The sequence below is a fragment of the Olea europaea genome, unplaced genomic scaffold (genome assembly GCF_002742605.1).
Source record: "Olea europaea var. sylvestris unplaced genomic scaffold, O_europaea_v1 scaffold701, whole genome shotgun sequence".
NCBI classification, from domain to species: domain Eukaryota; kingdom Viridiplantae; phylum Streptophyta; class Magnoliopsida; order Lamiales; family Oleaceae; genus Olea; species Olea europaea.
The window spans coordinates 412,749-438,332 of record NW_019265404.1 but is presented as its reverse complement, the minus strand read 5'-3'; the positions used below and the strand labels follow the sequence as shown (position 1 = coordinate 438,332).

Below are 25,584 nucleotides of genomic sequence, written 5' to 3'. Positions count from 1 at the left end.
TTGGGCAGCCGCTTGACGGCTGCTCTCATTGCTCGTGCTCAATATTCATTCTGGATCCGCTAGTGCAACCATGGATGTTAAGTCTTGTTGATTAAACTACAAGAACGTATTTTGGGTACCTTGAAAATCATTCAACTGTAATGGTGAATATTGTGCAAGTACTTGTAATTCATATGAAGTGCATACAATGCAGTCTTACAGGAAAAATATTGGTATCCAAAATTTTGTCTTTCTTCAAGGAGACTTCAAATGGATCTTGCAACAGAGCATGACGTCTTTATCAGATTTTTCTGTTCATGGATCCTTTCAGAATCCACACACGATCAAACTGAAATAGGTTTTACATTGGTATCTCGCAATAGCCTCGTTACGAGAGTAGAGTTCTAAAAAGTGAGCTATATTGCATAAGCGAAGTCTTTTCTGGTAAAGTTTAATGCTTTCCAATGGAAAACACGACAGTCTAAATGAAAAATAAGATTGTCCATAGTAATGTTTCTCCATATGCTTCCTTTTCCCAATGTTCCTTAACTTAGAGAGAGAGAAAATAATGAAGAAGAAAGGATAAAATAAGGTGATAAAAGAGCTTCCTTGCCAACCCTAAATACTCTTAAGATATGATTTCAATTTGGAAGATTTTCACATCCAATCCTCTTGGAAGTTTTGAAATAGACCTCCAGTTTGGCACTTCGTGTTATTGATCAGCTGAAGTTCTAATGGTTTGATTCATGCTGCGTCCTTTATTTGGATCACTATATCATTGTAATGCTTGCCCCAGGTATGCCCGGAGTTGTTGCACTCAATTTTGATCAATATAAATTTATTTACCCGATCCCAAAAAAAGTGAGATCCCATTTCAAACTTTCTCCCTTTAGGAGTGAAGAGGAGATGAAAAGACATCCCATTGCATTGATTGGAAGGCCTTTATGGTACTTAAGAGGTTTTCAGACCAAGTAAGTATTTGTGCCAACAGTATTCTTCTCCCAACTATATCCAATCTCGTCCTAGTGGAAAGGGCAATGTTGCATGCCGTGAGAAGAGAAAGAGTTGAAGTGGAATGGCGCCTAGGCGCCATGTGTGGGCGCCTAGGCGCCCCGATTGCCAAAGCCAAGCAGAAACCTGGCGCCTAGGCGCCCCGATACATTATATATACCCGATTTTGAGAGAGGAATATAGAGAGGGCTTGGATAGAATTTTACAAGTAAAAGTTTGTTCTTCTTGGGTATAAATTCAAAGCCATTTTTTTTCTTTGGGATTAACTTGAGCCTTATTCAAGTAATCCAATCCATTGTTCTTCTTATATATTGAAAAATCATTTCTTCCCCAATTTCTTATCTTCAAAGTGGCTTGATATTTTTTCGCATTGCAAGTTTGTTTGATCTTGGGCAATCTTTGGGAGGTGTTTTTCCAACAATTTGGTATCAGAACATCTTCTTAAATCCGGGTGGTTAAGCTCCAATTTTTGGTGGGTTAGCTTGAACTTTGTTGTGCACACAAGGTGTTTGTGAAAATTCCCAAGTGAACTTTGTTTGTTTATTTCCGATAAATAAGTAGATAAATCATGTCTACTAGAGGAACGGTGAAAATTGGGAAGTATGAGATAGAGAAATTCAATGGGAAGAATGATTTCTCATATTGGAGAATGCAAATGAAAAATTTGTTAATTTCTCAAAAGTTGCACAAGGCATTGGCGGGAAAGGAGAAGAAGCACATAGATATGTCTGACGAGGATTGGGAAGAGCTAGATCTTAAGGTACGAGCGTCTATCATTCTATGCCTTGAAAGAGATGTTGCTTTCTTGGTTGATGGTGAGGAAACGGCGGCGGAGGTGTGGACAAAGTTGGAGACAAACTTCACGACGAAGACTCTAACTAATCGGATCTATTTGAAGTCCAAATTGTATACTTGCAAGATGGATGAAGGTACACCAATCCGGGAGTACGTCAACAAGTTTGATAGGTGCATATCGAACTTGAAAGACATTGATGTGAAAGTAGATGATGAGGATCAAGCACTTCTACTACTTCTTTCATTGCCAAAGTCTTACGAGAACCTAGTGCAAACATTGATGCTTGTGGGTGATAAAGTTGTGATGGAGGACACTAGAACGTCACTTCTAGCAGATGATCTTCGTAAGATTGCAACTAGTGGCATGTCTACCATTGGTAACAAGGAGCAAGCTCAAGGATTGTTTGTAAGAGGTAGAAGCAATGTGCAACCAAAGGGCAAGGGAGAAAAATCTAGATCGAGTTCTAGACTTCTTGCGGAAAGGTCTTGTTTCAAGTGCATTTCAAGGCAAATTGTACTAACAAAAGGAGTTGGAAGAAGAACAATAAGAACAATAATAACGGGAAGGTGCAAGTCAAGCAAGAGTTTAGCTATGCTTCGGAAGGAGGGGAAAGCGATGAGTGCTACATCATCTCTTGTGATGAAGAAACCTCCGGTAAGTGGATTCTTGACTCTGGATGCTCTTACCATATGTGTCCAAATAGGAAGTGGTTTACTACCTATAGAAGCACTGATGGTGGAACCGTATTGATGGGTAATAACCATTCTTGTAAAACGGCGGGGCTCGGTTCAGTTAGAATCAAGATGCATGATGGAGTGGTTAGAGCATTGATGGATGTTAGACATGTTCCTGATTTGCGGAAGAACCTTATCTCTGTTGGTGCCTTAGACTCCGGTGGTTACAAGATTGTAACATGGAATGGAGTAAAGAAGGTTGTTCGTGGGTCTTTAATTGTGATGAAGGGTATTCGTGAAGGCAATCTCTATGCTCTTCAGGGTACTACAGTTATAGAAGATGTAGCAGTTGGAACAAGTGGAAGTGGTGGAGACCTATGTAAGTGCACTCGACTATGGCATAGGAGGCTTGGGCATATGACTGAAAAGGGCCTAGATCTGCTAGTCAAGAAAGGTTTGCTAAAGAACTTGAAAAAGCCTTGCATGGATTTTTGCGAGCATTGCGTGTACGGTAAAGCACACCGAGTTCAGTTCCAGCCAAGCAAACATAGAAGCAGAGGCATCCTAGACTATGTGCACACGGATGTATGGGGTCCGGCTTCTGTCACTTCCAAAGGTGGTTCCAGGTATTTTGTTACATTTGTTGATGAGTATTCTAGATATGTTTGGATTTTTTTTTGAAGCATAAGAATGAGGTATTCGACACTTTCAAAAAGTGGAAAGCAATGGTCGAAAATAGAATAGGAAAGAAATTGAAGACACTGCGATCTGATAATGGTACTGAGTATACAGATGGTGCTTTCAAGGAGTTCTGTGGTAAGGAAGGCAGTGCGAGACACTGGACAGTTAGAAATACACCGCAATAGAATGGGGTCGCGAAAAGATTGAATCGCACATTTCGAGAGAAATCGATGTATATGCGATCCTATGCTGGTTTGGGTAGAGAATGGTGGGCAGAGTCGATTGTAAATGCTTGCTACACAGTGAACCGGTCTCCACATTCAAGGTTAGATGGAGATGTACCTTACAGGGTATTGACAGGACAACATGCAGATTATGAGAAACTCAGAATATTCGGATGCACAGCCTACTATCACGTCAACGAGGGAAAGCTTGATGCGAGGGCCAAGAAGGCTATATTCTTGGGGTATGCAGTAGGTGTAAAAGGCTATCGCCTATGGTGTGTAGAGGATTCTAAGTTCATAATCAGCAGAGATGTTACTTTTGATGAGAACTCCATGATAGCTTCATTGAAAGCTACAGTGCCCTGTGGTGATGATGTTGAGACTACAAAGTCTCAAGTTGTTGAAATAGAACCTAGAGATCAACCCGGTTCTAGGCATGTTCAAGAGGAGCATCATGCAGACACTCAAGATGAGAGTGATGATGGATTTGAACAAGAGACGGTTCAACAAGAGAATGTACAGGCACAGCAGCAACAATAGCAGCTTGCAGATAACTTGGCTTCCTCTAGGCCACGCCGTACTTACAAGCAAGTTCTAAAGTTGGGGTCAGACGAGCCTTTGAGGTACTATGGGCAGACAAATTTGGTTGAGTATGCACTCTCGGTAGAGGATTATGAGCCTACCACTTTCAAGGAAGCTCTTTTAAACAACAATAGTAAGAGTTGGTTGGCAGCGATGGAAGAAGAGATGGAATCACTTCACAAGAACCAAACATGGGAGGTTGTCCTATTGCCCATAGGTAAGAAAGCTGTTGGTTGCAAGTGGTTGTACAAAAAGAAAGAGGATCCTACCAAGGTCGGTGGTACAAGATTCAAAGCAAGGTTAATGGCTAAGGGGTTTGCACAAAGAGAGGGAGTTGACTACAATGAGATCTTTTCTCCGGTGGTCAAGCACACTTCCATTCGGGTGCTATTGAGTATTGTTGCTCATCATGATCTTGAGCTAGAACAACTCGATGTCAAAACCGTCTTCTTGCACGGGGACTTGGATGAGGAAATCTACATGCATCAACCTGAGGGCTATAAGGTTGAGGATAAGGAACGTCAGGTATGTCGTTTGAGAAAATCACTATATGGATTGAAGAAATCTCCTCGGTAGTGGTACAAGAGATTTGACTCCTTCATGCTAAAGCAAGGTTTCTCCAGAAGTGAATATGATTGTTGTGTTTATATTCGAAAACTTCGAGGAGGTAACTATATCTATCTTCTATTGTATGTGGATGACATGCTTATTGCTTCGAAAAGTAAGGTGGAGATAGATAGGTTGAAATCTCAACTTGGTAAAGAGTTTGAGATGAAGGATATGGGGGCTGCTAGAAAAATATTGGGTATGGAGATTAAAAGAGAGAGGACGAACCGACGAATGTTCTTGAGTCAGAAAGGCTACATTGAGCGGGTTATTGCTAGGTTCGGGTTGCAAGGTGCAAAGTCGGTGGTGACTCCATTGGCTCTACATTTCAGGCTCTCTGGTAAACAATCTCCTACTACAGTGGAAGAAAAAGTACGCATGGATCGTGTACCTTATGCTAGTGCAGTTGGCAGTTTGATGTATGCCATGGTGTGTACACGCCCAGATATTTCACAGGCGGTTAGTGTGGTCAGTAGATTCATGGCGAATCGCGGGAAGGCACACTGGGAAGCTGTGAAGTGGATCCTGAGGTACTTAAAAGGTATCGCGGATACGGGTTTATGTTTTGGTGGAGATGCATGTCATATAAGTGGGTTTGTGGACTCGAATTATGCACGTGATCTAGATAGACGACGATCTACTACTGGATATGTGTTTTGCATACATGGTGCCCCAGTCAGTTGGCGATCGATGTTACAGGCTACAGTTGCTCTTTCTACTACAGAGGCCGAGTATATGGCCATGACAAAGGGAGTGAAGGAAGCATTGTGGTTATGGGGTCTTCTAGATGATTTGGGGATTGAGCAGGATTCTGTGGACTTGTGGTGTGATAGCCAGAGTGCGATTCACTTGGCTAAGAATCAGGTTCATCATGCTCGAACCAAGCATATCGACGTTAGGTATCATTTTGTGCGTGATGTCATAGAGGAAGGTGATATTTCACTCTTGTAGGTACACACAAATGAGAACCCAGCAGACATGTTAACTAAAGTGGTAACGGGTAACAAGTTTCAGCATTGCTTGAACTTGCATCACATTAGTCCATGTTGATATGCCCGAGTGGGCATGGCCCTTCGGGGCGGGGTTGAAATGAGGCGAAGAGTATATGAAGGCGGAGGTGAACTACGGAGGCTTCATCTCGAGTTTTGGGTACGTAGGCAACCATGGTTTGAATGATGCAGCCGAGTTTGGCGCTTGCTACTTCTGCTTGTGTTCGTCCAAAATTTGAGGTCTATCAAATGATGTACGAGGTGGAGAATTGTGAGAAGAGAAAGAGTTGAAGTGGAATGGTGCCTAGGCGCCATGTGTGGGCGCCTAGGCGCCCCGATTGTCAAAGTCAGGCAGAAACCTGGCGCCTAGGTGCCCCGATACATTATATATATGTTGGTTTTTTCCCCTTCAATAAAAGAACCCGATTTTGAGAGAGAAATATAGAGAGGGCTTGGATAGAATTTTACAAGTAAGAGTTTGTTCTTCTTGGGTATAAATTCAAAGCCATTTTTTCTTTCTTTGGGATTAACTTGAGGCTTGTTCAAGTAATCCAATCCATTGTTTTTCTTATATATTGAAAAATCATTTCTTCCCCAATTTCTTATTTTCAAAGTGGCTTGAGATTTTTTCACATTGCAAGTTTGTTTGATCTTGGGCAATCTTTGGGAGGTGTTTTCCCAACACATGCTCTCTAGAAAAGAATTTTATGCTCTACTCTCGAGTGAATTGGAAAAATTATGACCATTATATAGAGATGGAACTGGTAAATATGGTAACTGCACTCACATCGAAGCTTTCTCATGACCTCTGAAAAAATTATTGAAAAAGGAAGGGATACAACAAACGGTCCCTCCATCAACTCTCAAAAGAAAAAGCTTATCACATAGTTCTTGGTTTGTGAAGACGCATTCAAAGTGCTATGTTGTTGTTGTTGTTGTTGTAGTTTTATTTTTTATTTTTTTATTTTTTTTCCCATATTGAGGCCAAATGTAAACCAGTAATAGCCTTTGGTAAACTAATACGGCATGTACAAATTCTTGCCATGTTTATTCCCCTCGAACCACTGACATCGAGTGAGTAGAAGTTCAAAGTAGTGTACAAGAGCTTTTATTTGAAGGAAACTAGAGCCAATCATTGAATGACTTCCTAAGCTAATTCAGATGGACATATACAAATTTCGAGCAATACCAAGATGCACTTAGGAGCTCATAGTGGCGAGGATTTGAGTCCTATTGACGCCACTTTGGAAAATGAGAGAACAAAAAAAAGAAGAATAAAATGACCTTCAATACATCTGTCATACTAATACTATTTTGTTGGGATGCTCTTTGTTGAGGGAGATAATTATTCCCTAAAGTGACGATCCAAGAACTTGAATTCACACAATTCGTATCCTTCCTAAGTGCATTCTGGTACTGCAGAGGCAATTGGCTCTACAAAAATGTCAAACTTAAAAATATACTAGCTGAGAGAAGGAATAACTAGATCTTGCATTGAAGTTAGATTACATTTTTAAGAGAAAAAAGGAATTCTTGATGCCCAAGCACTTTTTTGCAGCACTTTTTTAAGAGAAAAAAGGGCATGAATGGTCGAGGACAAGCTTTGCATATGCCTGAAGAACGACAGGGATATTTCTTGAAAACTTGTAGCAATGTACATATGAAACATGAGAAACTGATAGGGAGCTTATTGGTGACCTAGATGAAATCGGTGGAACTTAGTGAGAAATGATATTAGTGAACTAAGTCGTAAGTAACGTAGAAGAGAGTTGTAGATATCCAATAAGATCATGATAACATATAAAATCAGATTTGCTCAATGCTATGTGAGTTGTTTTACAAATAGCAACGATGACAAGGTGTATTCAGACAACTCACATTTAAGTCAGGATATACTTGTTTCAAAAGCATCATCTACTGTTCAACTATAGAGTTAAACTTTTAAGTAGATGAATTATTAGGGATCATTAGTCATTAGAAAACAATTGCTTTTGATGTTGAATACATACAATCAAGTTACAATGATATGTAATCCTAAAAGAAGTTTAAATCATTTGTTTACTTCATGTACAGTTCTTCTTCTTCTTAAATTTTGTTTTGTTATAAATTGATTGGTTCCAAAATAAAGAGAATTGAACTAATAAAAAGCCTATTGGAGATGCTCTAATACATGTACGAAACATGTCATATATCTAAATTACGAGGTTTTTAGAGATTGAAAATTAGTATTGTTCATCTTGCATAGTTGACTGTTAGTAATCACTATTTGTTTTTGTAATTAAATACTTTAAGGTTTTCATAGTTCCATCATGACTTTGCTTTGCTTATTTGTAACTTGGTAATAATAACGCATGTTTGGCTGTAGCAGTTACAAATATGCATAGTTATATTTATAGAACACAATAATAAACATCCAAAACGGGAAGTGCAAATAGAATAACCCTAGTACTCTATTTCATATGGGAAAAATCATTGTTGACTTGAGTCGAGTGTTAAGTTTTGGAGCCTAATTATTGCCATTTCTTGGAGCTAGTAGCAAATCAACCTCCGCGGTGAGGTCGTTGTGAGTTAAAAGGGGGCAGGCGGCCCCATTTCCTGGGGGGAGGGGGAGGGGAGGCCCCGGATGAAAATTTTAATTAAGGACTATTTGGGAATTTGTATTCTTGAAAAATTCTATAAAGAAATAGGAGTCATTGTAAAATTCGATTTTGCTATAATTTATCTCATAAATAGGGAACAGATAGGCTTTATATATTATCATCAAATAAAGAGAAAGGGAGGTTAGAGGAGATATGATTAATATTTTTTCTTGTAAACTTTTTTTCATTATAGTGAATTACTGTAGCAAGGGAAGAGAACGTAATCTCACATTGAGGCGAACCTTAATAAATCCTGCGTGTTCTATATTGTTTATTTTCTTTCTTTAGATTGATTGCTCTTGTGGGATAGAATTATACTGAATATGTCCTATGACGGTGGCGTCTATTGAATGACTTTACGCGTGCATAATTGAAATGAAATGGAATTCTGCCATGCCATTCTCTTATAGAGACCTCTGATGAATTTTTTCTTAAGAATCAAATTTTAGGCTGAGAGATATCCAGATGAAAGTTAGGAAACTTGCTTTCTTTGAATTTCTGATGATCGAGATGCATGATCTTTCGCACGAGTAAAATGTTTTATGAAAGTAGTAAACAGGACAAGACACTGCAATGAAAAAATTCTTATCTCCTTTTCTTGGAAATACACTTCGGCGTACAATCAACCTTACCATAGAGTTCTCAGTCAACACCTGAGCCATAAGACTGCTCCAGTAGGTATATTACGGTAAAGGCAATAGAGAATCGTAAGCCAACTGGTTCACTGGTACTACCAAAATCTCTCATGCTTACGTTACTCTTACTAACGGTTTGATTATCTTGGACTACGAAGACCTTAGTCATGCTTCTAGTTTCCATTCCCATCATTATATTGATATGATAATTCTTCTCGTGTTCCTCCATTAGAACTTGGAGTCTATATCATGGCAAAAATAAGGTAAGAAGATTCTTGCTCAAAAAAGACTGAAAGCGTTTGAGTTATTGGCTTGTCCAATTGGACAGAGTCGCTCGTTCAACTTTCCCTTTGAGAGAAGATTTAAGATCACCTATTAATTTTGATAGTTAACAAAGAAAATCAGTTCTCAAACAGGATTATGCAGTGATGGAATGAATGTTGGTCATGAATCCCATTTTGAGAATTTACAATTTAATACCTATACTTATTTTTCTTCTTGTTTTCATGAAAATTCTACAGAAGTATTGTCTTTGTTGGCATACTTTTCCTTGTTTATTTCCTTGCCGTTATTCTTTTCGATTTTCGGTAAGGTTGGTAATTTTGTTTTGGTTTTTAAAGTCATCACTCTATTATTTTTCCAACAAGTATGCCTATCGTCTATCTAATGTCTTAGATTTTGTAATTTTTCAGCGCAGCAGGAGGAACAGGTCGACCGGGGACTTCTGCTGGTACAACAATTCCAGGCACAACACCAACTACAAGTTTACCACCTCCACCTCCAGGAATCACTACACCTCTTCATGGCGGTGGAAGTTTAACACCAGGAACGGGACCCATAGACTCACAGCCAAGATCTAGTGCTTACCGGGTTTTGTCAATTGAAAACATCATGTCTTCAGTATCTTTTGTGCTCGTTTTCCTTTTTATCTTTCAAGCAGTGTAGGCTATAAGAGCATAGAACATAAATTTAATGTCAATAATAGGTTAGTGCAGTTTTGTGTGGCAAATGGAGCCCTTTTTTTACACTGCAGCGTTCAGCTACATATTCACAAACAGAACGGTTGTAGTAAATATTGATATATTTAGTCGGGCCACTGTGAAACATATATAATTATAGTGACGGAGAAATTTATTTGTGAGAAGTAGAAGGAAACTATATATATATATATATATATATATATAAACCTTTTTTTTTTTCGGTTGTGTTTATCCTTTTTAGATATAGTCGTGATAGGACTTTTATCTTTTATTTAATTAGGATTATTATTTCTTTATTGATTATAGTAGGATTCTTAATTATTAGTTTCCTTATTTTAGACTCCTTATATTAGTAAGATTAGGGGATAATTATATAGACTTTGTACACATTTTCAAAAGTCAATTTCGTTATTCAATTCTTGATTAATAAGATATTTCACTTTTTCAATTAATTGTGGATTCCAATATTTATTTGGTGGATTCCAGATAATTATCATGTCCGTTCGAGCGAAATTCGAACAAACTCCTGTTCCTGTGTTAAGAACTATACACTTTTATTATTATCCATGTTTCCATTCCGCGTCAATAATTCTATAACAGGAGTCATGTTGTCAAAATATATCAAAGCATTTCGTTAGATCCACAACTTTTTTTCATACATTCCATCAAATTTTATTAAAATTTACTAAAAATCAATTTTTTGTCTAAACCAAACATGGGTTAAACTTTGCACTTAATGTCCTTGCAAAATTGAGCAACTACCATTCGCCTAGGTTATGTCGCACTTTCTCTTTAATTGAGCAACTACCATTCGCCTCGTTTGTATCACACTCTTTCTTTCTTTCCATCGAAGGCTCAAACACAATTCTCTCTTGTTTTTCATCCCTTTTTCTCTTTGACAGCCACATCTTTTCTTTATTTAGTTTAGGGAAAATTATAATGGCTTTTAAGGGTACCAAGTGAGCTCTAATTACTCCACAAGACCACCCCAAGGTTAAGCTACATTTGAAGTCGCATGAAATTCAATCTATCTTCATTTTATATTTTTGCAATCATTTATTGCTTTATTGTATGTTACGGATCTCTAAATATATATATATACATGATAGACATCAAAAGAAAATTGAAGAATGATAGCAAGTGATTGAGTTTTGTAGTTTCTCATATAAAATTATTGCCTCTAAAGATATATTAGTATGGAGAAGGCAAAATTATTTCAAGCACCTACAAAACCAGAAGTGCCTCTTATTTCAATGAGTGGAGGACATATTAACCACATTTTATTTGATGGTCAGAGACGAATTGATAGCTAACCACCGGAAATTCTAAGGATTTCCTCCTGGCGATTGGAAAATAAAGAAATGGTTAATATATTCAAGATAATTATGTATTTACAAAATATTGTCTTCCTATTTCATCAGATCCTGGGAAAATAGAGATATCTCCTACATTATCCATAATACATAGAAGTATCGACGTGATTTCATAGAGTCATTCAGTTTGAATGCTACATGATAATAAATATTTCTTTTTTTAAGTCTCAGTCTGATATATAGTGACTGTGGAGACGAAGGATTGCAACTTGGTATCATCAAAACAATAAAATAACAGATGCCATCTGCCTAGTGCTTCCCTATGTTGGTTAGATCACATGTCATTTTTCAGCCTCACTTGGCTAATCTGTATGATGCACTACATTTCACTTTCACGAGTCCCGTTCTCCTGTGACTGGAATTTCTTCATTCTTCTGGTGCACTGCGTCATCAACTTTGTCAGAATTTTCCACCTGCTCCTCTTCTTTGTTCAGCACATTTGCTTGACTAGCTCCCGATGTCTTAACTGTGATTTTAAATGACTCTACTTTACTTGGTGATAGTTTGAACTTGTTCCTTTAAATTGGTTTCAATGTTGGTCTCCCTTGAATCATCTTTACCAAAGTGGTATGAATGTTACTCGGGAGACTATTGTTATGTCTCATCGTACGGGGTAGGACAAGCCAGCTAAAAAATTATGAGAAGCCAGTAAAGGCCCACACTCCGTGTCACTTCGCCTACCTAGCCCAACTAATGCAATCAAGGAAAGAGATTGAAGTGGATTAGGCAGCTCAGCCGAAGCTACATGTTAGAGGCTGAACTTCCATGTTCGAAGTGAAGGGCCACAAGAAACACAATTTTGAAGCAATGAGATATTTGTTTCACAAGGCATCTTGTATAACATCGCTCCTGTATAAAGATCACGGTACATCTAATTGATTTGACAGCTCTACATCTGACGCTCCTCAATCAACTTTTCAGTCTACTTCTCAAATGGAAGACCTAGGACACAGGGCTGCCACTTTTAAATTATTTATTTCGCCTTTGACCTAGGACAATGGGATGTGAAGTATGAGGTTTACCCATGAGCTATGAGGATGAGGCCACATATCATGCATTCAATAGAAACCACTTCCTCCATTCCATTAACAAAGCTAATACTTGGTGACATCCAAATGTGATGCAATTTTGCACTTTCAAGAGTAAGATTACTTGGTAAAATCATCTCTAACCTGGATCCAAATACTTTTTTATCTCATTCATTATCCGACACTAAAATATTATCTCATTATCATTGACTGCCTTGGGCATTGGAGTCTCGTGGTCGCCTCTCCTATCGCAAGTGAAGGTCATGCGCAACTAAAGTTTGTGCATCTCCAAGTGTGTTGTGGATAAGAGTGGAGTCGGAATATGTTGGCCACATGTTCCCACCAGTTTTTGAGGTCAACTGGCTGCAAAATGTTATATTTTGTGCTAAAATATGGTGAAGTTAAATATATTGTTTTTATGCCACCAGGGTACATGTAACTCAATATCATACTTTAATCAACTACTTGGTTGATAATGATATTTAGTCTGTCTACATGTACTAATACTTGTTATTGCTTAATAATAAAAAAAGTTTGAGATAATTCTCTACCATTTGAGCTCAATACATTGTGTGGGTTCTTTAACTTATCCAAATCTTCCTTCAATTGTTGTTTTCAATACTTGAATAAGGTAATATTAAACTTAGTCAAGGACCACAAAGGATCAGCTGCATGCTTGGCTTAGCATACTTCAAGAACTTGCTTCTTTAGCTTCTTTTGAATAGGTATTTGATGTTTTAAACTTCGTGTCTTTGATTGTACGAATGCTATTCTATTTCTTGTTCCAAGAGAATGAAGTTACAACCATGTTTTCAAGTGCCGAAATAATCTCGATGGCGGAATATATGCTATGAAGCTAATTGCCTTCAATTACGAACAACAAAGTCATCAGGAATATCGACTGGTTTTTTATTTATTTATTTATTTATTTTTACTCGAGATGCTAATCCACATCTGTATGTGGTTATTTCTAGATTGTTTAAATTAAAAAGTTTACTATCCACAATCAAGACTGATATGTCTCACTTGTCCCCAGCTATCACATCTATCTTGATGATAATCAGTTACTGATTTGATCAATTTTCTAAATCTTAATTCTATTTACATGCAACTTGTACCGCTGATTACATTTTGCAAGAAACAACAAGTTACACAAGAAAAGGCTGTCAGATTTTAAATTACACGTGTGGACAATATCTCTAGATGTCTCTTACATGAATGTACAAATTTGAGTTTTTGCTCCCTATTTATAACAACTTTCTTTTCATCTATAATTTTTGATTCACAAATGATTAAATGGTTAGAGAGGTGAAAATGATGGCTTGCTTGCAACACGGAACTATTGTACGCTATTATAAGGTAATATGAAATTTTATTACTTGAATTTTATTTCTTTTTAGTATGATTACTTGTTTACCTAACTTGATAATTTTTATGGAGTAATTTTACTGCACTTTAATGAGTTTATAGCTAGTGAAGGCTTCCATTTGATGAATCTTTAAAATCACACTTGAAGATCATAACAGTAGATCCTTTCTGAAATCACATTTTTACATCATACGGAAGAAAAACAAGTTTTACACTGTAATTTATCGATGCATTAAACGCTTTTTTCTATGCTAGAATTCCTCTCTACTTTATTTTTAACTGTATTTGAAAGTTACTAGTTTTTCCTTAAAATCATTTAGAGGGGATGAATAGGTGAATACTACTGAATTAAATAACCAATTAAACGCAACAAATTACTTTTTAATTGTTCTAAATGTTTAGTCAATTACGTTAATTTATCCTATGGATCATCAAATTCCTGCAACAAGAAAACCCACTAGACTCGCTGATCTAATTCCTGCAATTTCCAAGACTCACTGGAACGTGCTTCACTCACACTTGTTTCCGATCTTTTGGAATTGTCCATCTCTTGTGGATAATCAAGAACGACTTATTCTTGTACTCTTATTGTGCTTTTAGTCCAACCTCTCTCAATTTTCAGCAATCTGTGAAAGTTCTTGAGAAAGTATCTTCCTGTATGTGTTTAGAAAGTGGTATTTTAGATTAAGTCAATTTGATATTTTTGCCAAAGTTGTGGTTGAATGAAATCAAGAATCAAAGAATTAATCCAAGACTTGAATGTGTTCTTGAATCTTGGAAAGATGTTAGGGAGAAATAATGTAATGAACAACCACACACAAAACATGTTAGGGCTTGCGTATTTATAGTAGAAGGTAATAGGTAGTATGAGCCAGATAAAACTCTTGAAAAATGTGAAACACCATCGCTCAAGCGAGAGGTTGCTAAATTGTTATCAATATTTTTATCATAACTTTATCTCCCAATGTCTGATTGAGGTGATTTAAAATACGTTAAAAAGCTACTCAAAGGGATACAATTTGTCTAGCAATAGCCTTGTCCAAATTCCAAATTTTTCTATATGAAAAATGTGTTACAATTTGTGACTGAGAATTTAGAACATAATTTGTACGACTCTTTGACACTCTTTAGATTTCTAATTGTATTCCCTTGATCACATGTGATCCTCTTGGACATCTTGGACACTTTCATGGACTATACTACCAATCCACCTCTTTTGATTTTAATTAGGACTCAATAACTCCTATTTTGACTTTGATCACAACTCAATAAACTCTTAATACAATTTAATTAGGACTTGATTTTGTCTACAAAATTGTCAGTACAACATAAATCCTAACAATCTCCCCCTTTAACATTCTGCAACAAATTGAGGGTTAGGTTTATGTAGAAAGTGTTTTAAAAAGGAATTGAATTGTCAATACAACACTAAATGCCAAAAGCTGCTACATGGATCATCTAGAAAGCCTGGGGGAGAGAATGCAAAAAGGAAAAAAATAATTGTGAAAATAAAAAAAAAAGTGCATAAGAAAAGCAGAAGCACTAAATGCTTTAGTTAAGCAATAACACTTTTTTAAGAAAATTTGATTTTTGATGAAAGACAATTAGCCTAGTTGAATCTTGGAGGTCGAAGTAATCAAATAATAGGAGAATTCTTATGCATTGATATGTTTATTTGTAACTAGTGACGTGTACTTGAACTAAAAGACGGTGAAGATAGTAATAAAAAATTCAATCTTAGATTACACATTGGGAACAAGTGAAAAGAAAAAATTGGAGGCCTGTGATATGAGAGATGAGAGGATATATTTGATCATAGATGGTCGAGAATTGAAGCAACTTTAGATTCGCGGTTGACGACTTAATTCTTCACACACACATCGATTTTGCACAAGAAGAGTGGATATTGATTTTGGTATTGTAACCTAGAAGCTGCTTGTAGATTTAATATCATAATTTCAATTCCTGAGGTAGAAAGCCAGATTATCTAACCAAAATATTTTGCGTGTTTGTGAGTTTGTTAAGTTAGATTAAGATTTTGTTTGAGGACAAACAAATGTTTAAGTTTGGGGTGTTTGATAAATGTATTTTATACACTTATTTGGACGCAAAAATATAGACATTTAATAGTTATTTTAAGAAATTATAGCTTAATTTATTATATATTTCGTTTATTAGGTAAAACTCAATGATTGGAAGTGGAATTGAAAGAAAGAAGCGAAAAATGGCAATAAATGTCGAAGTACAAAGCTTGAGGACCAACTTACAAATATCCAATGGTTGATTTGGACCACAAGAGATACTTTAAAGATCTATAGGAGTCAATTGGATGCAACTAGAAGTCAAAAAAGAATGGAATATAATTAGAATATTACCATAAATCGACTTTTAATCACATAAGATTTTTTTAAAATTTTTAGTCAAAGATTGAGACCTATATTTGGCATAGTAAACATCCGAATAGTAAAATTGTAGGCTTTTGAGTTGACTTTTCAATGCACTTTGAATAAATTCAGTTGGATATCGAGAGACAAAGTTATGACCAAAATGTTGATTGAGACAAAAAATTCGCTCGCGAAGGTAATTTCCCTTATTCGATTGGAACTCTTTAGATAACCAATTTGTATGTGATTTTAAACCAATTTTTGACTCCTACAAATACCAAACAGCAGAATACATTAACGAGACATTTCCTACCTCTCTCATATACATTTTATACTCCTATAATCATCAATTATATTTTCATCAAAGAAGGAAAATTCCTAGTTTTTGTGAGAGAATTGAAGGGGACCTGCAAGAATTCAATTAATAGGAGTTTAAAACTTGATTTTTGGACAAAGAAGAAAAGGCACAAATGGAGATTCATTGGAAAACTATTTAAGAGATTCAAGATTTCAAAATTCATCTTCATCTTCTCAACTTATCAAAAATTTAAGCTACATCTTTTTACTTAAATATGATTTCTTTAATTACGATATGTTAGGCTAATTTTATACATTGTTAGGATGAAATGAACCCTCGTTATAATATTTTTAGTTTTTAATTAATTATTATGACTTTAATTTGATATTATTTGTGAATGTTTGATATCGTTTTTATCGTTCTTTTCAATTGCTTGATTACCAATTGAATTGTTAGTAGGTTTTATTGTTATCGATAGGACAATTGGGTTTAAGTGCAATATAATAAACATTGTAAGGTTCGATAGATGATGGAAATATACTTTTATGTTTTATATGGTTTCAAAAGGTGTTCCGCTTGTTAATACATTTATCGTATTTGCATATTTCATAGAGAGATAGAAGGGTCACATGAGGAGAATAAATTTGATTGCTATCGAGAGCGACTTTCAATTAAATTAGGAACATTGACTAACATGAATGATTTCAAATTGTCAATGTAATTGTTACACTAAAAATAGAATAATAAGGGGGATTTGACATCTTAGCAATGCATCTCACATTTTTGAAAAATACATTTACTTGCTTTCACTAGTTTAATTAATAATTTAACGATTAGTTAGAAAAATTGCAACAACTTGTTTGCTATTCGATTAAAGTTGCAATTAATTTTAATTCGATCAAATAAATAGTCATCGTGGGTTCAACACTCTATTCACTATTTTATTCCTTGTTCACGATCCCGACCACTTGTGAAAACTCAAATGATTAATATGCCATCTACTAACAATTTCGGTATCAATAGTGGCAATATTCAAATCTGCTACTAGTGTAGATGATAGGATATTGGATGAAATAAGGTAAAAGCTCAAGGAAGACATTTTAGAAAGTTTATATGTGTGAAATTTTTTATATTCTCAGTAAGGAGGATGTAAGGTAAAATAATTGACTCAAGACTTCAAAAACCTTGGAAAAGAAGTCATAGAAAATTAATTTGCAAACGTAGAACGATTTAAACAACTAATTATAGTTAAGTAGACTAAAATGTGCCTTAACTATATATACATATGATTAATAGTTGAGTATTTGCCAACCTAATTGGGATATACTTAATTATAGTCACTCACTTCTAGTTTATTTTATAATTGTTCAACATTTTTAACAAAGTTAGAAACAACTCGATGTAAATCAATGTAATTTATGGCATCTATTAATGTTAATTTTATTTTTGTTATTTATTCTTCGTTTCATAGTTAAAATTTATATCATGCAAATCATAATAAAATTCTGCATTTACAAATTATAATATGAAAGAAATTCTTTCACCTATAAATCTTCACCGATGACAAACACATTTATAACAACTGAAAACATATACAAATCATATTGTGCATTAAACAATGGTAATTATGCTAACTTGTAAGCTGCACAACAAAAGCACTGATCTTGCACGTAATTTTTTGTCTCCAACTTAATATTCTTGCAAGAAGAGTTGGTAACGTGGAAAACGATGTTTTTGTCTTTGTTTTGATTTACAAGCTCTGCATTTTGTCATGTGTACCATGTAAAATGAAGCTAAGAAAGTGATCACATTAATAATTTCTATCAAATAATTGTTGGATTTCTTTTTGTGCTATCTAGTCAGTTCATTCTTAAAAATTATTTTGTAATTGACATGTAAGCGTCACATAAAAAAAATTAAAAAAATGAAGTAATACTATTTGTACATCATTGTGTACATTATGAAGTACAAATAGTGAGATGGAAGAGACAGAATTAAGTTTCTCCTTCCTCTCTCTCTCTCTCTCTCATATCATCTATGAGTATACATTATTTACACAATGATGTTTAAATAGCATTATTTATAAAAATGTAGTTTGCATCCTTTGGTTACTAAAATAAATTGGGAAAATAAAATTGTTCAACAAAAATACAAAATCAAAAGAAAAGACACTAAGGAAAAGGAGAAAGAGATTCAGATTTAAGGTTAAGCAGAAAAATCTCAAAATGAGATGAAAAATTCGAGAAATTAATTGACAAATGCAGAAAGCCCATAATTCATAGTTCCCAAACATTCAATCCATAAATTTATTTAAGGGAAAATTACACAAAACCAGGGGTTTAAACATCCCAATTCAAAAATCAAGGCTGGAGTTTCATTATGCAAAAATCAAATTTTGATTTAATAATTTGAATATTAAATATTCCACCCAATTCAATTTTCAAACCCTAATTTTACCTTTTCTCTCTCTACCATCTTTCCTATCTCTCTATACTCACCCTTCTCTCCATAAGCAAACCACTGTCGCCACTGTCGACAACGATTCACGGTCGGCGACGCTTTGAAGCAACCTCACCAGCAGCTATTCTATTTGTTTTATCTCTCTTCTCCTTTAAAGCAAACCTCAATTGGTGGCTCCAATTGCTCTTCGATCTCCCCTTCGATAGCGTTCACTCACTCCGGCGAAGCTGTAGTCCTTGGCGTGAACACAATTGTGTTCATAGGAGTATCGGTGCTAACTATGTTCACGGCAGCATCAGCGAAGCTGTGTTCACGATGCTTCGTGATGCTGCAGTCTTTAGCGTCAACTGGTGCCGCATTGGAGGGGCTTGGGGATTTTTTTTCTCTTTCCAATCTGAGGAGGTTGTGATGAATCATAGATATGGGCATAGTATCGTGCAGTGGTGGTGGCTGCGACAGTATGGGGATTATTTGGTAGAACTAGGTTGATTGGAGGCATAGCTGATGCAGTGATTGATTGAACTGGTGGTTGTGCTCACAATAAGAGGTGGTCATGTTGGTGGTGGAAATGGTGGTGAGATTGTGAGTTGGATATTGTTGGTGTGTTTGGTGGTGGCAATTGTGGTGGTTTTTGGCAACGGTGGAGATGGTGGTTGGTGGTTGTGCTGCTGTGCAGGCGACGGTATGGTGGTAGGCGTCTTTTGGTCTGTGCTTGTTGGTGGTTGTGGTGGTGTCATGTAGAGACAGTGGTAGTTTTTGTTGGTGGTGTAGTGCAGGCAGTGATGGTGGTGGTGGTTTTTTTTTACTGTATTGCAAATAGTAAAGGCAGTGTTCGTTTTGTTGATGGTGGTGGTGCATTGCACGCGATGATGTGGTGCTGGTCCGATCTGATTGATGGTGGTGTTAACTATGAACAATTTGAATTGGGGGTGGTGTAGTGTAGGCGACGATGGTGGTGGTGGTGTTTTTGCTAAATTGGTGTTTGTTTTGTTGATGGTGTTGGTGCTGGATTGGGATCGGTGGTAGGGATATTTGGTGCATGTGATCAACTATTTAGAATATGTGACCAACAAATTTGAACATATGTGACCCTATGACTTGTAATTTTTTTGATCTGTGATCAATGAAATAATTTCTGACCTGTAATTTTTTGATCTGTGACCTCGAAATAATTTGTAACCAATTAATTCGATGATATGTGACCAATAAATAAATCTGTAATCAATAATTATGAATTTGTGACCAATAATTGTGTAACTGTGACTTTATTATATTTAATTTATAAATATTTTCAATTAATTATGTAGAAACTTGAATTTTGAATTTTTAAACTTTATACCTCATTTGTGAATTGATGTAAACAATACACCTTATATCTGAATTTTTCCCTTTATTTAAGCCAAAATTATCTCAAAATTACGATCAAATCTAGACTGGACCAACCCGAGGAGCGGCTTGAAGGATTTTCGAATTGTGAGCCAATCCCTAAGCCTCTACTTATTTTTGCAAGATGGTTAAGGCCTGGCGAGCTGCTAATCAGTATGGGCCAATTTCATAACAAGACTGGACCATGTTGGGTTGTTGGGCAGTCGAAAGTGGAAATTGTACCCACAAATACATTTTTAAACTTTCCAATTAAAAATATGATTTCAAAGTTTTTTGTTCAAAATTCAGATGATAATTCATCCTTTAAAATATTAATAATAATATGTGAAATTAAATTAATTCACCCCACCTCCATCCTACCTCCACACCCAACTCAATTTCATCCAAACCTTAAAAATCACTTCTCACTATTTCTTTTCCTCAGCCTCTTTCTCTTCTCACATTCTATCTACACCATCCCTACAGCGTCCCACTCATGTCCTCATCTAGCACCGAGACCATCACCTCCCTCGTTGTTGGAGCTTCGCTGCTTCTTGAAGCGACGAAGGTTGCTTCTCAGAGCTACACAAGCCACCGCTGCATTTGCTGCAAGTAGCGGTGCCTCACTGTGGGAGCATCGCAGCAAGGCAGCATTGCTGCTGTCCGAAGCGGCTTCAGTCTACAGGTGCTCCGGTTGATGCTTTATTTCACTTCTTCGACCACTTCATTCCAACGATGGTGCCGGCTCTCCGCAACGGTAGTGATTTGTGGCCGTACTGCAGCCCTTGCCATGATGGGCTATTGGGCTATGTGTTAGGAATCTACTTATACATGTACAACGAAAAATTAAAATTAATTCGATTCCTACCTAGGATCCCTTTGTGTTTAGATAGAAATCGTGATAAAGATTATACCTTTGAAGAATTCTGCAAACCTTTTGTTTTTTTTCTTCCTGCAAACTCGATCTGTCACCCATAGCTGTCCAATTGTCCAGCCTCCAACAGTGATCCACATAGAGAACAAGATTGCAGCTACCAGGATTTTCTCCTCTTGTGCTAGCAAGAATAATTATGAGAAAAACATATGGATTGAAAACCCTAGTCATATATTTATATAAGCCCAAATGGGTTTGGCCCGGTCCGATCCAATATTTAATTAATCCATTTAATTAAATTCGGTTCGTGAATTAATTTATCCAATTAATTAATTCGGGCCTATAAATAACCAATCCAATTAATTAATTTATCCAGCGATTGTTAAATTAATTAATTGACAAATTACAATCTTCCAATTCTCTTTTGTGTGCGACCCATCAGATTCCCGATCACGAAGCCTAACTACATGAAATATTATTTTGATCTAATCAAAATTGATAATTTAAAACACCCTTTTGATTTATCATTAATTCATACTCGCCGTCCCAGATTGACATCTAACAATGTGTCAGGACAATACATGTGACGGGAAATGTTACGTGGTATGACAAAACCAAACTCATTCGTTTACCGTGAAACTTTAATCCCTTCGTCAATATGATCTGATCAATTATGAGATATGAAAGTGTGTTAATCTCGATTAACTATCATATCTTTCACTTCACTATTAAGTTAATATAAGTCAAAAACTCCTTTTTGACTTATGAGTACACCTTGGCCAAGGATTCCATCATCGACTTAATTGAATGAAACGCAGATCATAATCTCCGACTATCTAAGAGTGACGAATCCTTTATTGATCAATCACAACATTCATACGATTCTTGACGTACCCGAACGATATCGTATTAGCGGCCCTTTGTAGAGCAACATCCAATATCGCCAAAGTATGACTGTCCTCATATAAGGTACCATGACGACCTCAAGTCAAAGGACCAATTCCACTACCGAAGGTTAGAGATTAACCACTGACACTCAAATAGTTATCCATGTGGATTCTCTCGGCAGGTCTCCAATGTTTTGTTCTATAACAAAACATCTACGTGTTCATTTAAGTGTCACCACACTTTAACTTGTGAGATCAGCTACTCACTTCACAAGTAAGAAATGCCACACGTGATGGTCTATTTGTAATAACGGTATTCGTATCTCATTATTACTTACGACGACGGACGATTTAAGATTCAATCATATATAATTTGTATCTCACAATCACAACTCATTGTGATTAACAAATTACGAAGATTTGAATCTACAGACTATTATTTATTTAATTGTCTATTAATTAAATAATAGATCTGCCATTAAATTGCATTAATTATATATCAAAAGTATTTATGTCCAAAGTTGATTGGACCTAGGGTATAATACTTACAAACTCCCACTTGTACTAGATCCAATCACTTATGTATCCAATATCATAAGTCTACATGACTATCATGTTTATGCTACGACAACTCTTTGTTAGTGGATCTGCAATATTGTTAAATGTGGGAATTTGTTCTTCTCTTTACGTCATTTCTATGTATTATCTCTCTGATAAGATTATACCGCCTTAATACATGTTTGGATCATTGATGAGACCTTAGTTCCTTCCTTTTCGTAATGGCTCTATTGTCATCACAATATAGTGGCATGTGATCAACAATATCAGGAACTACTCCAAATTCATTTATGAACATCATGATCCAGATTGCAACTCTTTGCTACTTCTGAAGTAATCATGTATTAGGTTTCTACTATTGAATCAACAGTTGCTTCACATTTGGAACCTTTCCAACATACCGCTTAAGAGTAAACCAGTTTCTCCATATGAAATCTTCTCAAGATTTCATCTATGTAAATTGGGACGAGTTAAGCAATCTTCTATAGATCAAGTTGCTTCTTCCATAACGTTCATGAATAAATCCTTTAACAACCATTATTTCAACGATTGAAATATAGGGATGTCGTTTTCTATAATATTAGGAATACGACAATGCTCCCACTATCTTCTTGTAAACACACATTTCGTCTTCAAATTTGATAAAATCAAACACTTTGACTTTTTCATCAAATCTAAAATTTCAGCTCTAAGAGACTTCTCTTAACCTATAGCTACGGTATGCAACTGTTGTAAGCAAAACCCGAATGGATTTAAGCAAGGCCACAGGAGAAGGGTTTCACCAAAGTTAACACTTAACCTTTGCTTCTAGCCTTACTTTGTATATAGGGATATTTCCATCCATATCGACCTTTCCCTTGTAAACTATTTACAAAACCTTATAGGTTTTATTCCATCAGGAGGTTGGACCAAGGTCCAAACCTTGTTCACATATGTCGAGTTCATCTCGAGTGTCGTGGCCTCTTGTTGTCTCTTTTAAGTCAACACTTGACTTTATTTTGGTGCAATTAGTAGGTTCATCATCCTGAATCAGTAAAACCTGATTAGTAATCACGGATTCGCACATTTTTGAAGGCCGAATGATCCTACTAGACTCACATAGAGCTGACATGTCTCTAGGTGTCTCTACTCCCTGATTAAGAGTATGTCCCATATTAGATATGAGATCAAACTTGGATTTATCTACTTGGTTAGCTATATCTATGGACTCTTGAACTCTTTCAAGTTCTATTTTGCTCCCACCATCCTCCCATAGAGTAAACATTTTCTCTAAGAAGATGATATGTCGTGAGACGAAGACTTTCTTCATGATAATAGAATTTATATTCAAATGTCTACTTTGAATATCCTCACAAATACGTATTTATCAGATTTAGTGTCAAACTTATCCGATTCAAGGCGCTTCAAATAAGTGTTAATGACCCAAAACTTTTATATAAGATAAATTGGGACTATTGCCTTTCCATAACTCGTATGGAGTTCTGTTAACCAATTTAGATGAGATGTGATTTAGTGTGTTGCACATTGCGATCAATGCATGACCCTAAAACAATTTTGGGAGATTTGCATGGCTTGTTATTAATTGCATTATATCTAATAGTTAACGATTCCTCCTTTTAGATACACCACCATGCTTCAGTGTATGTGGAGGAGTCCACTGCAAGATAATCTCATTCTCTCTTAGATAATCTAAATTTTATCCTTAAGATACTCTCACTTGATCGAATCTTAATGTGAGGGTATCTTTACTTATTTGTTTCTCTACTTCTAGTTTGAATCCCTTGAACTTTTCAAGAGTTTCATGTTTGAGTTTTCATCAAGTATACATGATCATTGATGAAATAAGAGAAATATTACCTAACATTAGTTGACACGAGTCCATATGCATCACTATGCATTAGACCAGTAATTATGCTGACCTTTCTTCTTTTCAAATAAAAGAAGATATGGTCATTGTGCTAAACATGCATAATTTGTGCTTGTCAAAATCAATTAATCTTGATTACATATCTTTATGTAACTTTGGAATTGCATTTCATCTATATGACAAAGTCTACCATGCTAGATTTTGGTGATAATTATATTATCGTATTTATGCCTTATAATTTCTATACTCATTATAGAATCCTTAGTATTAAAGAATATAAAGGTCGTTTTGTAATTTACCATGGCCATTAGAATCTTTATCAAGATAAACAAGAACAAGAATTGTTCTTAATATTGAAATAGTTCATGTCCAAACATGAAGTTCATTTTAATGTTCCAGCTATGGTGGATATAGAGCGACATTTCTCTCATTCCAATATTAAACCAAAAGGTAATGACAAGAAGTATGCTCCTATAGGCAATGCAGCAACCGTTGCTTATCTTCAACGTGTAGATTAACTTCTCCCATTTGCAGTGGTCTAGTTCCATTTAGTTTCTCCATATTTGTATAAATATGAGATCCATATCTGATATCTAATACCCGAGAAGCTAATGAAATAGACATAAGACTTGCAATATTCCTTCCAATGACCTTTCATTTTATAATGAAACCAAAGGTCATTAGATTTGGTATTGTCCTTCGCTTAGACTGTCTTAACCATATTGGGTGATTTCTCAAAACCCCTTTAGATTTCCTCTTAACACTCTTAGAGGAATCAATAATTTGCCCACTACCAATTTTGATAAAGGGCTTAACAGTTCGAAGCATGTCAAGCAACTTAATGAATATGCATTCGAGCTTATTCATATCATAATTCATAATTAGTATGAATAACTCTATGACAGAGATTGCAAAGCTAAGTCAATACTTAGTTTATAGTTAATGATTGAACTCAGTTGAGACACTTCTCATGTTAATCATTTTTAGTACATGAGGATTGACTGAAGATTCTTTTGTCACTTTGCATCGATATAGTTGTTTGAAAGTCTCATATCCTTCCACACATGATTATTATCATACAACTCTTTGTAATGAAGAATTATGTGTTAACATCTATACTCTCAAGTTGCTTTTGTAACTCAGGTGATATAGTTGCAGGTATCACATACGTTGCATTACTATTGTCATCACTGTGTTTATCATAGTAGCCACCTCTTCCTTAATCGGGTCATCACCGGATGTCCCTAAAAATGGCTACTTAACGACAACCAACTTCCTCGTGCTTGAGAACAATTCTCAAATTGCAGTGCCAATCAAAAAGATTTA

General features: G+C 35.8%; 1 protein-coding gene across 1 annotated transcript in view; it reads left to right on the top strand.

Annotated features, from left to right (window-relative positions):
• LOC111390658 (PLASMODESMATA CALLOSE-BINDING PROTEIN 3-like) overlaps positions 1–9,955 on the top strand; it is a 13,032-nt gene extending 3,077 nt beyond the window's left edge. Inside the window, exon 3 of the mRNA XM_023015719.1 lies at positions 9,509–9,955. Coding sequence (XP_022871487.1) covers positions 9,509–9,761 — 253 coding nt within the window. The 3' untranslated portion in view covers positions 9,762–9,955. The remainder of the gene's footprint in view (positions 1–9,508) is intronic.
• The last annotated feature ends 15,629 nt before the right edge of the window (positions 9,956–25,584 follow it).